The following is an 18,971-nucleotide window of genomic DNA, read 5'->3' on the forward strand; positions in this document are numbered from 1 at the left end:
AAAAAAAGAACCCAACAGTGAAGTCCACACATACCCTCTTGTTCGGTCCGAGTCATTTCCTCAAGCTTCTTCTGTTTCAGTGTGTCCACCACATCGGCAAGACTCCCTTTGCGGCGTTCTGGGGTTCCAAAAGTAACACTGGTCATTATCTCGCGGTCCCGACTCCCTTCGTCAGGCTTATGTGGTGAGGTAGAGGTATTTCGGAAGGAATATAGGGAACATAACTTATTATTCTCTGATTCCTAGAAAAATAAAATAAAATAAAACCATTAGAATATACATTTCTTTGCAAGCTACTGGAGAAAAAAAAATCCCAAACTCAGGACAGCATATGATGCTTAGTAGGACAAATAAAATATACTAATTAAAATAAGATATAAGTAATTTAGTAGGACAAATAAAAAATACAATTCTGATTAAACAATACTGGTTAAAGCATTAAACAAACAATTGTCAAAGGAACTAATGTGAAGTTGCAGATTAAAACTGTTTGATTTTTTAAATATAAAGCAGTTTAAGTGCTTCAAAAACAAACCTTTAAACCCCTTACTCATTTACACCTTTCATTTAAATTAGTTCAGATTCAATGACTAATTATTAGGCTTGGTAAAGTTTTTCTTTTAATTGGACGCTTTTATTAGCAACACTCTTGCCATAGCATAAAAAGAAGTACATCATAAAAAACACTGTCCTTTAGTTTAGAACCAGTAGAAAAGTTAGCTTCAGTAGCCAATGTTCATTGTTCACCAGAAAATACATAAATGATCTAAATCAGTGCCAGAAAGTTAGCCAACCTGAATATTTTCGTGTGCTGGGGTTTGGAGAAAACTGTTTTGTTTTGGTTTTTCTAGCTATACAGCTGTCCAAAGTTACAGAAGTCTCTTTCTATTCCTTACCCTTACCACTGATACTTCAGCACATTTTTCATGTGGCATTTTAAAAAAATGTCTTTTTTTATTTTATTTTATAAAGGGACAAGTTTATCCTCAGGTGAGAAGTATTTTTTTTTTATATAGGACAGGGTTATTACAGAAATATGTGTGCAGGAATTACTTCATAGTATAGAGAAGTTAGCTAACTGCGAAGAGGGTTAGGTGGATCAGCTGAAAAGGAAAAAGCAAATCGTAGGTGGAAAACAAACACCTAAAAGCTCATAGAAATAAAATATTTTTATATTTCTTTAAATTGGAACTGAGGGGTGGAAACAGCTATTATTTTGCCATAGCCCTTCAGCAGCCTTGCATTCACCTTTTATCTGTTTGCACAAGGGTATTCTCTCTCCCTATATTTATATATTTAAAAATGTGTGTAAAGTAAATCAGCCAGTCTTTGTGATCACCATCAGACTCCTGAAAATCCTAATTGCTCCTCTATCTCTTTCCTTCACAAGGAAGCCCAGTAAGAGTCAAGAGCGTAAGGACAAGCATGAGGCAAAAGTTACATAGTTAATAACTAATGGGGAAAGGGGAGAAAAGGAAAATGATATCTAGAGCGGTAAATTTCTACATATATTAAAAGACATAATAATTGTACTCAACAAATGCTAGGTATTTCAGATTACTGTCATTGCATATAAGGTGGGAAAAAATGGATTTTCAGGGTTATTGAAAACACATAATGAGATAATATTTGTAAGGTACCAAGGCATAGTGCTGGGCTCACAATATTGAGGTGGTGTTTAATAACTGGTAGGTACTATTTCCTGAAGGAAGGAACAGATTTAGGAATGGGACCAAAGAGATTTTTCTTCCTTCTGAACCTGAGGAATTGTGAAGTAAAAAATGTTTATGAGTCTCAAACTAAGATAAATCTTGTGAAACCTGGGAATATATTAAAAACAATTGAACTGTATACATTAAATGGGTAAATTATATGGTATATTTATTTTATCTCAATAAAGCTGAATCTTTTGATTAAGAGCTAAATCTCAATTTTTTCTGCATACCCATTGCTAGTACAATGCCCAGAATAGAGCTGCTCAATATATTTATGCTGAAATAAACGGAAAAGGATAAAATAAATGGGGCAGGGCAGGGAAGAGAGTTCCTCTTTACCTTTCTTCTAGATCCCTTCCTTCCTCCAGGAAAGATGTTTTATCTCACTTAATGTTTACAAGAATTCTGTGAAGTGATGCAGAGGAACCCTATCTTTTAGATGCCAGTCATGGCTAGTATGTGGCTCCTTGGAACGGCCAGTTCATTCTCCACTTGTGTGAATGAAAATGCAGAGATATATTTGTCAAAGCCATTTAAACCTCTTAATAAAGTCCATATTAGACATCTGACCAAGGCTTTTATGAATTAATAATCACCATTTGATCAATCATACTTGTTGCTTTCATTTCAAATGCCAATTATTGTCACATTATAGCCAAAAACACACACACACACACACACACACACACACAAACAAACAAACAAACCCTGACTCAACCTAAGGGATTAAAGAACAAGTCAAAACTGGAGTATGTGAAAGTGGTTACCTACAAATGACTCACCATTGACTATAATAAAGGAGATTTTCCATCACTGCCAAACTGAAATTGAAAGATGCTACGAGAGGCTCTCCAGCCTAGTAACAACTTTAGATTTTCCTGAGAAAATTTAGGCTCCAAAGAGTACCATTTTTTCCTATCAGGACTAATGCCAAACAATCTTATTTACATATTGTTATGTACTTGTTGGACTATGTTCCTTGTTCTTTACTCATGGGAATGTGGTCACTGCCATGCTGCACCACAGACAATAACCATGGGTTCCTTATTGCAATGATGACCCACACTGTTCTTAGCCCCATAATCTGTGCAAAGTGGCTCAATACTACCAAGCAGCAGAGAGCAAGAGGCTAGAGAGTCATGATTTCCCCACAAAAGCCACAAGAATTACTTGCAATATGTCACCAAGTTGTAAAAATAGGCAGTAAATAAAAACAAATGGCTTAAGTCGTGTAAGTCATGTTATACCATGCTTAACAACAATGGGAAGGGGCAAAATTTACCATTTCCAGCCACTGCTTTTCAACTTTCTAAAACCTAACAAATATTAACCTTTCATAAGTGGAAGTCTGTAAGCAATTCATCTGAGTAAAAGGGAACATAAATTAATAAGCTTATGATAGGTTACTGTCTAATATGAAGTCAATAATGTCAACTTAAATAAAAAAATCTTGACAAAGAATCTCTGGTTTCTTTAAGGAGGCTATATAATTTTAAATTAATTTTATTAAGAAAAAAAGCCCGGATTATTTTGTAATTTCTTAAGAACAAAACAGGTCCAATGATACATCAATTGAGGCAAAATATGATATGGTTTAGATTTGTGTCCCTGCCCAAATCTCAAATTGAACTGTAATTCCCAATGTTGGAGGAGAGGCTTGGTGGGAGGTGATTAAATCATGGAGGCAGACTTTCCCCTTGCTTATGATAATGAGTGAGTTCTCATGAGATCTGGTTGTTTAAAAGTGTGTAGCACCTTCCCACTCTCTCTCTTCCTCCTGCTCCAGCCATGTAAGATGTGCCTACTACCCCTTTGTTTCCGCCATGATTGTAAATTTCCTGAGGCCTCCTCAGCCATGCTTCCTGTACAGCCTGCAGAACCATAAGCTATTAAACCTCTTTTCTTTATAAATTACCCAGTCTCACGTATTTCTCTATAGCAGTGTGAGAATGGACTAAACCAATGTCCAATGATAACATCTACCAAGTCTTAATGCATGTCACTGTAGGACTGCTGCGAAGAGACTTGAGACAATACATCCCTAAAGTAGTGGTTCTCAAGCTTCAATGTGTAGAATTATCTGGCAAGTGTGTTAAAATGCAGATTCCTTCACCCCATATCACCTTCCACAATGATGGGGCCAAGGAATCTGAATATTGATGAACAACCCAAGTGATTCCGATGCACAGGTCCTGATCCCACTTTAAGAAATACTGCTCCCTAAAGAACAATGATATAAATGTGTTTTGCCTTAATATTATAATGTGAATATAATTGTGTAAAAAAATTTTAAAGCTGGTTGTGATTCTTCAAAATAACATAAAGGAAATTATTTTTCTTCTTTTGATCTTTCTTTTGAAAACAACCACTGTTTAGCACGACTAAACACATGAACACCACAAAAAGAACATGTGGGCACTGAGTTAGTAAACATTAGTTTATCCAAAGGAAATTTACTATAAATTTCTTTTCATTCAACCCCTAACTTCAGCAGCCCCACCAAACCTACAGTGAAGAAAATTTTCAAAATATGATTTAAAAGGATCCCAGTCCCAAATAAAGGAAAAAAGCCATGTTAATTCAGATAATCTAAAGAGCATTTCACTGGAAATCAATTAAACACAGTATGTAAAATATATGTAGATGATTGAAAAAGCACAGTAATATCAAAAAACAGTTATTAGACAAAGTTTCTAGGAAAGGAAAAGCAGTTTTTGCATATTTACAAATCAAGAATTTTAATTAAGATGTTTTCCAGTATTTGAAGAGATAAAGTAAATATTAAAAACAAAAAATATTAGAATGAATATCGTTCAGATTTTTCAGAAGTTACTATTCAAAACTGATTGTTCACCAATGGCATTCAAATGGCTTTAAATTTAAGTAGCCGTCTTATGGTATTGAATATATCAAAATTACTCAAATCTTTGTGCATTTGTGTGTCTTGTTGCTTTTCCATGGAATGCCCTATATCTTCCTTAACTTTGACCCAACCCCCTCTTCAAAGTTCAGATCAAACTGCATTTCATCCTTGAAGTACCCCTAACTATACTGGACCTCACTATCATGCTACCCTCCAAACTACACATCAAAGCACTTAATCATAACCACATAACTTAGCATTTAATAATATACTAGAATAAAATATTCATTACTATTTTGCATGTAATTGTCATATCTGTAACTAAATTTTAACTCTTAAAGGATTTCAGGATTTCATGCTTCTTCTATAGGCTTCCAGAGCATACAACAAAATTAAATAAGTGTGGACTGACAAACTTGAAACAACTACTTATCAAATGTGTCAAAAATAATCAAAAGGCTGGGCACAGTGACTCACACCTGTAATCCCAGCACTTTGCGAAGTCAAGGCAGGAAGATCACTTGAGCCCAGGAGTTTGAGACCAGCCTACGCAACATAGCGAGACCCCATCCCTACAAATAACAAAAAAAAAAAAAAAAAAAAAATAGCTGAGCACACTTGTGGTCCCAGCTGCTCGGGAGGCTGAGGAGAGAGAATTGCTTGAACCTAAGAGGTCAAAGCCACAGTAAGCTGTGATTGCTCCACTGCACTCCAGCCTGGGCAACAGAGCCAGACTCTGTCTCTCAAAAAAAAAAAAAAAAAATCAAACATTAGGTGAAGAGTAAAGATTTGCTCCAACAATGACAGGATTGCTTACGCTAAACATTTAGAACTAGATATTAAAACATAAGGAATTTATGATACAACTACATAGTGGAATACAACAGAGCCATTAAAAACAAATATATCTATTGAACATACTGTTGTTTATAGTGATGAATAACTATAGGCAGCCTAGTTATTCCAATTGTAGGAATTATTTGAGTGCATTATGATTTTATCTATATGATGGAATGTTTTGGAGCTACTGAAAATAATAATTTTGCAGAAAATTTAATGAAATGTGGGAATATTCATAATGTATTGTTAGTTAAAAGTATGTTAATAAAATTAATACACTTTTTTATTTTAAAATTTTGGATACATAATAGTTGCCCATATATATGGGGTTCATGTGATATTTTGATATAAACATATAATGTGTAATGATCAAATTTGGGGAATTAGGATATCCATCACCTTCATCAACAGATAAATGAATTTTTAAAATGTAGTATGTATACACAATGGAGTATTATTTACAGTAAAAAAAAGAATAAAATTCTATTACTTGCAACAACATGGATAGAACTGGAGGACATTATGTTAAGTGAAATAAGCCAGGTACGGAAAGACAAATATCACATATTCTCACTCACATGTGAGAAATAGTGAATAGAACAGTGGTTACCAGAGGCTAGGAAGGCTAGTGGTGGTGGGGAATAAAAGTATGAAAATATAGTTAGATAGAAGGAATAAGACTTACTGTTTGGTAGCACATTATACATCATTAAAAAAATTATGTACAGAAAAAAAGAGATCATAGCACACAATAAAATGTTAATGGTCCTCTGAGTATTGGGATAACAGATAATTTTATTTCCTTTTTGAAGTTCTCTATATTTTGTAAATGTCCTATCACAAATAATACTTTTAATCAGAAAATAAATTTCATCTTCACATTTAAATATAAATATCAAAGTAATAGAAATAATTTATTCACAAGGAAAGATGTATTCAATGAAAAAAAGCATATATTGTAGTATTTAGATTATAACACCAATTATTTATATGTGTGCATAAGTGTGAATGTGCTCCCCTACACACAAACATACACAAACTGGAAAGATATATCAAAATATTTATAGTGATTCCTAAATGGTGGTAAGACTGTTGGTAATTTTCATTTCCTTCTTTGCTTATCTGTGTTTTCTAATTCATCTTCCATAAACATAGTAGTAAAGAAAAACAAAAGTTATTTTATACACAGATGCTTAGGGGAAACATAAAAAAATAGTAATTTAAAAGAATAGATTTTGGCCTTCTTGAAGATGTCGAGAGAGTCAGTATATTATAGTTTCCCTCTACCAAACCCAGAAAAAATAAACAAGCTTTCTTTCCTTGGCATTCCTATAGTTGAAGAATTGTAAATATTATTTCTAATAAATCTAATTATTAAAAAATTAATCTTCATGTAAGCTAAAATCTAGATACTCATTGCTATGGTTTGAATGTATGTCCCCCTATAACTCATAAATCAAAGTCTAAGACCTAATCACTTTAGGAGGTGATTAAGTTATGAGAACAGAGCCCTCATGAATGGGATTAGCAACCTTATAAAAGTGCTGAGGGCAAAGAGTTAGATCCTTTTTGCTCTTCCGCCCTTCCACCATAGGAGGACACAGTTTGTTGGTCCTGTCTAGATGATACAGTAACAAGGTGTCATATTGGAAGCAGAGTCTGGGCCTTCACCAGACACCAACCTGCTGGTGCCTTGATCTTGGACTTCCCAGCCTCCAGAACTGTGAGAAATAAATGTGTATTGTTTATAAATTACCCAGTGTATGGTATTTTGTTATCAGCAGCAGTATTGGACTAAGACATTAATTACAACACATTGTTTCCTGTTTGCTCTCAAAAGATGCATAATATCAATCTATTTCTTCTTCCATGTGAGAGTTGTTCAAATATCTTAATGAAGATATCAAATTAATAGTCTTTTTCTAGGTGAAACTCCTGCACTTTCTAAACCCATTTCTCATTTGCCATGATTTCCAGACCCTTCATCACCCTCCTCTGATGCATTCGTCTCTAGATGTCATTCTAAAAATATGTCACAACAACTAGATACCAAACTCTACATCTTCACTTTCAGCAGGAAAAAAACAACACTCAGCAAGATTGTTCCCTCCATGTCACATAGGCAGGACCAGTAGAGCTAAAAATCTTTAAGTGCTGGTTTTCTGACACCAAATCCAATGTTTTTTCTATTCCATAAGGCTATAGTTTTTTTTTAAAAAAGTCACTCTCAACAGTAAAAGATGCCACAATGCCAATGATTACTACCTTCTAAGGCTTTTTGTTTCCATTCATTTCCAGAAAGGAGATTTATCTATATATGAGGCAAAAATTATACTTTATTATTCACCTTAATCCAAGAATTACCAAGAAGTAACTTGTATTACTTAAGTATTGTTGTATAAGAAATCATCCCAAAACAAAGTGCTTAAAACAAAAATAATCATTTGTTATCCTTAATGGTATCTGTAGGTCAGGAATTTGACAGCATCTAGGCTGGGTGGTTCTGTCTCAAAGTGTCCCATGAGGTTACAGTTAAGTCAGTGGCTACGGCCTAAGTCATCTCAACGACTTTTTTACTCACAGATAACGTACTTGGGCTGGAATATTTTAAAAGCTCGGGGCTGGGATAACTAGGGTTTCTTGGACATCTTACTCTATCTCTACATGACCTTTCTGCATGGTCTCTTCTCTACAGTATGTTAGTTTCAGGATAGCAAAACTTCTTTCTGATGTGGTGTCCCAGAGACAGCCAGATGAAAGCTATACCACTGTTTCTAACTTAGCCTGGGAAATCACACTGTATAACTGTCACTGCATTCTGTTCAATAGTGAGTCACTAAGCCTTGCCAATAGTCAAGGGAATGGGAATTAGACTCTGCCTTTTTATAGGGTAGAGCTATAATTATATCCTCAAATAGTTGCTATGAGAAATGAATCATGTGTAAAGCAGTTAGTACAATGCCTAGCATATAAGTACTCAATAAATGATAGCTACTCTTATTAAATACAAATGTCCTTTGTCCAATTGCCCTTTTTTTCCATTTTCAATTCTGAAAATACAGTCATGAAAACCATTGGCACCATTTTTAAGTTTTTATTCCTACTTGTTCATCTAAGTGGAATAATAAATACTAAACTACATTACTTTCTTCATTATCAACATTCACCTCAAACCAATTCCATTGAGATCCGGCTTCTCACAAAACTCCAGGAATTTTAGCACTTCTAATTTGCTTTTTCTAGGAATACTATCAATTCTTATTTATCCTATCTGCATATGGATTCTCTCTACTGTGTCCAGGAGCAGCTACAGTACACTACTGCTCTGATTCAGCTGGATTGCCAACCACACCTAGACAAGGAATGCGGATGGTTAGCCATACTGCAAGCAGAGGAGAGCAGTGGGCTGGGGTTGCAAAAGTCAGATCAGATGTCAGGAATTAAGAGTCAGAAAGCATAGGTCAGGAGTTGAATCTTGCCTATATAATGAAATTGAAACCCACATACAGGTGGGAGTCACTGCAATTGGGAGAAATGACTGGGAAATGGCATAAGTAGCTGCAAGAATCAACTTCCTGCTACCCAGTACACTACCTGCTACCCAGTCTAATTGTAAGAACAGAATACTATTCACTTGTAACCTTTCCTGTATCCAGTAGCAAGAATGAATTAAATGTATTCATTCTTATAGCATTGTATGTTGTCAGTTTTGCTTTGTTTTCCATTTTAGTTGTAGCCTCTCCAGTTGCAATGTTATCCTCAACCTAGTCTGCCCTCCCTATAGATAAGGTTTATTGAGATATCCAGTCATAGATTTGCCCCGGTTTCAGACAGCAGTCAATCTACAACAAACTTCTGTTTCCTTAGGCCCTACTCAGAATCACCAAAAGAAAGCCCAAACCCTAAAATAAGTCCAAATATAACACTCTCTTCCTAAGATGTTCTATGGTTCACTATGGCATATATTCTCCCTCATTAAAAATGAGTAATAAACCCAATGTGTTTAGCTACAGATATGTTCCTGGCAGTCTTTGACTGAAGGGAATTAAGGAGCTACAATTTACGTAAGAAGTTAACACAATAGCAAAAACAACCAAAAGTCATTTATGTTTTAAATTACCATGGACTGGCAAATCAACCAAGTTAGTGATCAATCTTCCCTGCCAGGTCACATGGCTCCCACCACTAAACCCCATCCTTCCTTGCTATGCAGTGCATTTATATATTTAAAGTTTCAATTAAATGTCCAAATTATGTTATATAAGTTACACATACACATCTATGTTTAATATATTATATTAACTTATACCATAGACAATATATGTAACATTTTTTCTGATTCTCCACCTTAAATAATCTTTTGTTTTTTTGATGAACAAAAACTACTTGCCAACTGTGCTATATAAGACACCTTCTACTATAGTTTTATTGACTGACAGAAAAGATTTAGGTTCCAATAACCTCTTGCTAACAAAGGAAATCTAACCTTTTTAATATGCTGAAGACTAAATTGCAAACATTTTATGCTTCTTTCTCAGAGAAAAAAGTTATGTTTTTTTCTAATGTGACATACTGTAAGGAAAGAATTGGATTAAATGAAGTATATACTAAATTAAAATGCTGTAATTTGATTCTAATTGCCAACAGATTATTTATGACAAAAGTAGTCATTTTTGAATGATACGTGAAAGAGTATTTTTTCCTTTTGTTATAAACTGATATTTTGCTAGTATATTAGATTTACCATAACCATTTTTCAGAAAACTGAAATAGACATGATGCCACCTGTCACTAATTACTATGCTGTTGAGTAACAATAAAATTATTCATAGATGTGTAAGAAAATAGATTTGTTATCAATATTGCTAAAGTGTCATGATTCCCGAAGGCATTTAAAATAAGCTGTTGTTTCCTAATATGTTATTTGGCATTTGGCAGAAAAAAAAATAACAAACAACCAAAAGTTTGTTGAAGACCTCATTAACATTCCTATTTAAGCAAATAGACAGTAAATATAGTGAATAAGATTAAATACAGAAAACATCGCCCCAAACCCTGTCAAGACAAGGCAGCTAGAAAAGCCCCTGGCATTACTCTAATACAGTACGCCAAGCCTCCACCACACAAATTAAGAATCTCAAGATTCAAAGGTCTTTAAAACTCCAATTGTTCAGTGCCATCTAGCACTTGAATTCCCTGTGCAAGAGAAGATGGAATAATAAAAAATAGTTAACAAAGTACAGGCGTCCTGGGCAAGATTTTCCAGTTTAGATCCCAGCTTTTCCACCTCTCATCCATATAAGCTCAGACAAGTTAGTTAACTTCTTTTTGCCTTAATTTCCTTGTCTGCAAAATGGCAATAGTAATAGTGCAGTAAAGAATTTATCTCAAAGAGTTATTATGGGAATTAAGTGAATCAATAAAAATAAAACACTTAGAACAGTGTCATGATATAGTAAGTGATCATTAAATGGTGGTGGTTAGTGTTACGATTTCCTTGACAAGTGGCTGTTTGGCCTCTCCCTAAACACTTTCACTAATAGAGGATTTAGCAGCTCCCAAAGTGGTCCATTCCATTTATTGAGGGTTGTCCAAAATCCTCTTTACAGAAATATGAAACCTGTTCCAATCCATATTTCTATTCCATGGAAACATTCAGAATGGCAGTTGTTCAATATATACTCACAGCTAGTACAGTACCCTTCTATCTTCTCTTCATCTAGGGAAAATATCCCTTTTTCCTTCATTTCTTCTTCATAAAACACAGTTTGGCCAATCTGAACATTCTCCTCTAAGTGTGTTCCAAATGTTTCTCTCTATATATCTCTTAAAGAGTGGTGCCCTAAATTCAATATACTCAGTAGCATCTGAACAACAAGAATTAAGACACACTATCACCTGCCTTAGAGATGTCATGTTTTAAAGATTTCATACCATGTAAGCAGAGCTTTAAGGCAGGCCTGATAGTGAATTTCCCAGCAATTAAATCAACATTCTATCAATATTCAACTATTGGTCAGGTACAGTGGCTCATGCCTATAATCCCAGCACTTTGGGAGGCCAAGGCGGGCAAATCAGTTGAAGGCAGGAGTTCAAGACCAGCCTGGCCAACATGGTGAAATCCCATCTCCACCAAAAACACAAAAAATTAGCCGGGTGTGGTGGCACACACCTGTAATCCCAGCTACTCAGGAGAGGCTGAGGCAGGAGAATCACTCGAACCCAGAAGGCGGAGGTTCCAATGAGTCGATATCAAGCCACTGCACTCCAGCCTGGGCAACACAGCAAGACTCCATGTAAAACAAACAAACAAAAACAACATTCAACTACTGACTGGTTCATGTGCCTACCAACTCTAGATAGTTATTTTCATCTGGCAATTCATTGATACCCAAACTACCATATACATGATACTCAATCTAAACAATAGTATTAAGCTAAGTCAAATTGGCTATCCCAATTTTAACCTTGAAACCAAGAAAGTGAGAAGTGTCAAGAGGCTTAGTGATCATAGTTCAAATCCTTCTTTTCTGAGCTGAAGAAATTGAAGTCAGGAGATATAAAGTGACTTCCCTAAGGTCACACAGCAAATTAGGGCAGAGAAGAACATAGGCTTTCTAGGAGGTAACCTGTGTTCCCTCTAAGGACACCAGAGAAAAAAAAAAAAAAAAAAAAAAAGGACCCCCTACTGAACAAAAAGAACGTCTTTTTGAGAATTTAAGGCATTGGGAAATAAAGGGAGTGATTATGCAGAAGTTGGAGATGTTGGACAAATTGGAGAGTCTCAAATGATTCCACAGAGCTCCTCTGAAGAAGTAACCACTTACTCTGGTGTCAAGTCAATCTTCCTCATGCTCTCCTCCTCTGCAGTTGTTTTCTTTTCATCCCCATTTGAGTGACATCCATACTGTTTGTTGTTGTTTTTGTAATAAGCTAAGTAACTAGTGTATTTTAAATGAAAAGAAATAACTCATGGTATGCTCTTCATACCTCACAAATCTTAACATTAAAAAGTACCAGAGCCCAATCAAGGTTTTCAAATCCATTTGTTCTTTAATAGAGATGCAACTCTATTGACAGTTAAGTCCTTTCAAGGCCCAGTTTGCCTAAAAAAGAGTCGAGAGAACAGATTGCTTTGTGTCATACATACGCAGGGCCACCTTGTGAGCTCAACAATCTCCTCTCTTCACTAGATCTTGCCCAGTAAAGCTCCCAAGTTTGAGGATTTCACTGAAAGAACCTTCAAATTTTCTTCTAATATGGTAAATTCATGTGGTGGGCTACCAATAAACTCTTTATAATTCAGAACATTTTAAATAACATCTCTAACTCTCTTGTTTAAGGTCTTACAACTAGAACAAATACAAAGAAACTAAAAATGATTCCTCAGAGGTTATGTTACTTATAAAACAACAATCTATTTACTCATCCATGCATCCACCCACCCTATCTCTATATACATTTGCAGCAAAAGGGAAACGGGACACAAAATGTCAGCAATTTAACACAAGGCAGCAAATAAGTCTAACTGCCATCAGGTGCTCACAATGTTTGGAAGCTGTGCATTCTTCTACCTGAATGCAATATACAACCTTGGACTGATGACTCAACTACAATCACAGAGCCCACATTTTCTCTCTGGAAAGAAAAACTTCTCTCTGAATTTTATTTTCCCTCTTAACTTTCAAATATCCAAAACATAGATTCATTCTTTGACCTACTGTGTCATCCAAGAGAACAGTAGCCAAAAGGAGAGCCAAATTCTAACTTTACTGTTAATTTCAGAAAGCAAAATAAACGAACTATAATCAAATTATATCTGAAATACATCAATGAGAGAACAAAAATGAGAGAATCATCTTAAGTAGAAGCATACCAGGTATGAAATAAATTAATATAACAAAGTCAAATATTGACTCTAAACTCAAGAGCAAAAGTTTTCTGAATTCGTTCACAGATTACATTAGTTTAATCCTGACTAACTCAGTGCTCACGCAAAAAATTATTACTTGCCACTGGAACTGAAAAAAAAATTGATAAATAAAAGTAATTATCATATAAATATTTGAATTATTCATTTCTCGGCAAATGAATCTCTTCTATTATACCACCATAATCTATCTGTGCTTGAATGAGGGCATACTTCCTCTCAGAAATTTTGAGACATTTGAGAATATTGTTTTCTGAGTACTCTCAGTACACTGGGAGTAGAAACAAATCAGAGTTAAATTATAATGAAAGCAAAAGTTTACCAAATAATTTCCAATCATTTTATTAAATAAGGTTTTCCATTTTCCAGGGTGCTAATGAAATATAAAGAAGATAAATGAAAAGCATAAATATTCATTTCGAATTTCAACCTGATTGTAAAATTTTATTAGGAAAGGTTCGTAATTTATACTTTGGAATTTAGAATGTGGTTTACACAAAGATATATTATTGAACTCAATTTCCATCACCTAAAAACAATGCCTAGGGGTCAAGAGAATGTAGTAAAGGTTAATATCATAAAAAATAAATGTCGTCACATTGAAAGCTGTATTAACAAAAGTAATAATGGCTTGAAGTTGCTCTTCTTTAAAAGATTATGCTTCTCCTGGAAAGCAAGGAAACTTTTTTGCAGAGGACAACCAAACAGTGGAATAATTTCCATATCAAGGTAATTAATGCATATTCATTATAGGTGTTCAAGAAAGATTAGATATATTTGTGGAGGGAACAGAGTAGGGGCTTTCCTGCTTGATGCAGGTGGTTTGAATAATCAGAGACAGCCCTTTCAACCTCATCTTCAAACAAATGAGGCAAATAGGATTCATTGTGTTAAAGTTGCCTTTATGGAAAGCAACCCTCTCCAAATTAAAGAAGGTAGGTCTCAAAGTGTGCAAACACAATCCTGGCTTCCTCCTCCCAAAGTAATATGCTGTGTATCACAGTTGTCACCATCTTATTCCTGCTGATCTAGAAGGACTTTGAGATTAATATTTCATTCTAATCACAAAAAGTTCAAATTAGTCATATAAACAACTGCATGCTATATAATATATACATTATTTTCTACATGTTGCTTGGAAGCATTATGAAAAAAATGTACAGATTTCACTGTTCCAGTTATCATATTTCATTATAGTAATGTAGCCAGAGGCTAGGCAAGAAAAAATTTTAAGAAGGATTTCTATACAAGAAAATATGTATCAATCAGAACCACCTATAGACTGAAACCTGCTATAGAGTTCTGCTTTAATCAGAAAATTATTGGTGTCCTGAGATTAGCTTCCATTGATTAACCCTGACCAATTTTAATAAAAGATTTATTTTTTTAAAAAGCTACATTCAAATGACATTTGAATCCATTAAGAAAAATAAAAGCTAAGTAGAACAGTCCTGCTCAATCAGACTGTTCATGCTAGACTAGATTATACCTGATTTTTTATTACTAACCAAGTCTTATTTTAAATCATTATCAAAAAGCTCCTTTTCCTATGTCTGTAAATGCTATAGACTCTAAATTACACTTCGGTCATATAGAAGTATTTGCATAGGGATAGTTGACAGGAGAAGCCAAACCACAGGAGCAGCCCTGGCATTACTATGAGGTATACACTAGCAGGACATAAGTAAAGTGAATGAAAACAAAATATCCATCAAACATAGAAATATCACATAAAACTGAGGCAAATTAGGAGAACATTGGCTGAATCCAAGAAAAGATAATCCTTATGAACATGCAGTAATGTTGCAAATTGTAAGTGAATGTCAGTGATAGAGTTCATTAAGGGGTTCATGTTATAGTCAGTGCACTAGAAACCCTAGTCATTGGATCTTACACAGACTGAATGATTAAAATAAAAATAAACATGACATGTGACATCTCCTTAAAGACATTCTGAATATGCAATTTTATTTCACTGAAAAAAAAAAGATACTAACGTCCGGTTTTCCTTGATCTTTCAAAATACAAAAGAAATGCAAAAAGTCTTTGCACAGATGTAGCAAAGTACCGGATTTTTATATTTTGGCAGGTGCTCAATATGCAGCCCACATAATCACATGTTAATGACTGGAGTGTGTTAATCAGCATGCATACCTGATTCCTTCTTGCCCAAGGGGGAAAAAAAAGCCAACTATTCCAGAGCATGTTAATGTCTCTACTTTTTTTTTTTTCTTTTTTGAGACAGAGTCTTGATCTGTCGCCCAAGCTGGAGTGCAGTGGCACAACGTCAGCTCACTGCAACCTCCACCTCCCAGGTTCAAGCGATTCTCCTGCTTCAGCCTTCTGAGTAGCTGGGACCACAGGCATGCATCATCTGGCTAATTTTTGTATTTTTAGTAGAGATGGGGTTTCACCATGTTGGCCAGGCTGGTCTCAAACTCCTGACCTCAACTGATCCACCTGCCTTAGCCTTCCAAAGTGCTGGGATTACAGGCATGGGCTACCATGCCTGGCCTAATGTCTCTACTTTTGATGAAGATTTTAATAATATGCTAGGTAAGAAAGAAAATTTTTCCAAAAATTATTCTTAGAAAGGCATATTATATAATTAAGAATCGTGAAAAAATTATTTATATTTCCATAAACATTGAGATACTTCCAAGTATCATACCAGCAACCCTTTTGTTTAATTTAAACAATTTAGATTTGGGGAACTTTTAAAAATACATACTTTTTTTTAAAGGACAGTACACATCATCAAGGTGTAAAAATATAAAGGTAATCAATGTGTCAATGCTAGACAACATTTGTTGTCTATTTCACTACCCACAGCAAGAGCTTTGCCAGATTCCATGCAATAAAATGTTTTATTTTTTAGTTCAAATTCTAAATAAATTTCTGTTATTAAATTTCTGAAATAGGTTGAAAAGAGATAGCACTGTATGCAAATATAGTTTCAAAGTTACAGGAACTGGGAAATCCTCCATAAGTCTTCCTAGAAAATATTATGCAGTGATTCAAGGTAAGGATGGCCATTTTCACCTGTTAACAGAAATTTAGGCTTTAACTTTACTAAAACCGAATGTATTTCCAAAATCCAAAAATGAGAGAAGTAGTAACTAAATGTCTCAGGAAGTCTAAACCTCACAGGTTTATGGACTTTTTTCCAGTGCTTCCTATGCCAATCAGGTACCACAAAGGTGTACATAAATCTTACCTTAGGAGTTATCACTATGTCTATACACTAGTTAGGACCAAGTGAACAAGTGGGTTTCACTACACTTTCTAAAGTACAGTCCCAATAAAAATGAGGAGTGCTGCCTACTATCTTAAATGACAAAATCTTACAAAAAACTGCCAACAATTCAAGTTTTTAAAATCTCTAAAATAACAAGATTAGAAATCTTCTCAAAGTCTGTCATAACAGCATGACTGAAGATTAGATCCTCACTAAAAATTCCTGGACTGTTATCATGTAATGACAATAGCTCCATTCCCAGAAATGGTACAAAGTCCACACCAGCTATTTTATGACTTCAAGTGAAAAACAAAAAACACTCCAGAGTTGATTAGCAACTTCATGAGACTGAAAGCTAGAGGAGCAGAGAGCAGAAATTGTTTGCAAGCAAGAAGGTATTTTCCTCAATAGTTATTTATTAAATATCTCAGGACGCCTACCATTATTTTCATTCAATTACAGCAAAGGGCATTATTGACATCTTTTATTTAAGGTGGAAATTTATTTTGAAACTTTTCTAGAAGATAAAACTCCCCTGGAGGAATTTAAGTAGGTCTCTAAAATAAGGAGTTCAGATATTCTGGGTCTGAGAGTCCACTACGGTTATTTCTACCTACTTAGACTAGTAGTTAAAAGCCAGATGTATATTTTTGCCAAAATATATATCAATAGAATAATGTAAGTGTACACATGTGCATAAGTTCCCACTTACAATCATCACATTTTATATCTCATGAGAGTGTTGGTACCTTACCCACATCCCCATGGCCTACCACAGAAGCCACCTACTAACAGTTGCTTCTTAGGCAAAAAGCTTGTCTCTCGCCGGGGCCCATTCTCTGGCCAAGAGCATTTCTACTCTCTTCCCTCCTCTCCTTGGTCTCACCAACCTCATTTCTTGTCATTCTTGACTATGTTTTTGCCCACATGTACATTACTTAAAACATTCTCTCCACCCTTTGTGTAAATTTTGTCTTCTTCAGAATCTCTGAGAACTCTTCAATGAAGAATCTCCCTAAACTGTTCACTCTTCCGCTTATCATCTAACTCTCACCTGCACTACTGCAATGGTTTCCTAATCCATGTCCCTGTTTCTGATGTTCTCTCTCACAGTCCACTCTCCACACAGCAGGCAATGTGATCTTTTAAAAACATAAATCAAATCATGTTACTCCCTTGCTTAAAATTTTCCAGTGGCTTCTACTTACACTTGAAAGTTTAAACACCTCCCTGTAGCCTATGAGACTCCATAATATCTGTAATCTGCCAGTCTCCCCAATTTCATTTCATACCATTCTCTCCCTCACCAGCCACCCTGTTGTTTTCTCTTTCTCAAACACACAAACTAAAAGACTTTTGTACTTATTATACACTCTGACTGGGTGTCTTCCCCAAATCTTTGCACAGTGATTCTCTTTTTATTCAAATTTCAGCTCAAATGTCACCTCCTCAAAAAGACCTTCCCCGGTCTTTTAAAGGAGTAATTCTCTATCACATTTTCTTACTTAATTTTCTTCATAGTACTTATTATTGTCTGAAATTGTCTCACTCTATAAGATTTCTTTATTGTCTGCCATACTACTATACTGTAAGTTCTATGATAACAGGGATCTTATCTATATTATTCACAAGTTAGTCCTTGTGCCTGGAACTTTAGCAGGTACTATATACTCGGGTATCCAGTGATGATAACTCCTTTCTAAATTATACTCTAAAGCAAAAGAAAAAAAAAAAGTAAGGAAGAGAAGGCTCAAAATAACATGTACATTGTAATTTATCTGTTTGATATAAGTAGCTATACATAATTTGCACCAAAAAATTGTATGCAATCTGTAGAAAAGATCACCAACAGTATATAAGTTTATCTGTCCTTTCTACAGTTGCAATCTAGCAGATAATCACTACACACAGTATCATATACAGGTCATGAAACATGATCACAAAAATATTCTTCTCCATGCTTATTAACATCAAAAAGAATAATATGCTGTACATTTTTCCATGAAAAAAAATTATGCAAATGTACTCCAGCCTAATGAGTCAGTCCTAATGAGAACAAAAGCATGTTTTAGTGGACAGTGTCAACATTCCTCTGCAAAAAAGGTATTGGCACACCGGGTGCCATGATGAAAGTGGTAGTGGTTGTGGAAAGAGAAGGATGGTGACTCTTGTTTACACTAACTTTCCAACCTTCAAATGGCTCTCACTAATTAATATAGCACATTAAATTTATAATTCAACAATTTGGTGTCTATAAAATAGGTAATTATGATTAAAATCAGAATCTAAAACTTTTTATCTCAAACTGGTCCTTGAAATCCTATTTCTAAAATTTCTATTCTCCTTCTTTGCTTATGCCATTACAAATTATTTTCTTGTTTGAAC

The 18,971-nt window shown here is 34.8% G+C and overlaps 1 protein-coding gene across 1 annotated transcript in view; it reads right to left on the minus strand.

Annotated features, from left to right (window-relative positions):
• Nucleotides 1–18,971, minus strand: part of LOC108517902 (transcription factor SOX-6-like) — a 120,820-nt gene that overhangs the window by 35,452 nt on the left and 66,397 nt on the right. Inside the window, exon 3 of the mRNA XM_017855996.1 lies at nucleotides 35–242. Coding sequence (XP_017711485.1) covers nucleotides 35–242 — 208 coding nt within the window. The remainder of the gene's footprint in view (nucleotides 1–34; nucleotides 243–18,971) is intronic.

This window comes from Rhinopithecus bieti, unplaced genomic scaffold (assembly GCF_001698545.2).
Source record: "Rhinopithecus bieti isolate Rb0 unplaced genomic scaffold, ASM169854v2 scaffold_42618, whole genome shotgun sequence".
Lineage (NCBI taxonomy): Eukaryota > Metazoa > Chordata > Mammalia > Primates > Cercopithecidae > Rhinopithecus > Rhinopithecus bieti.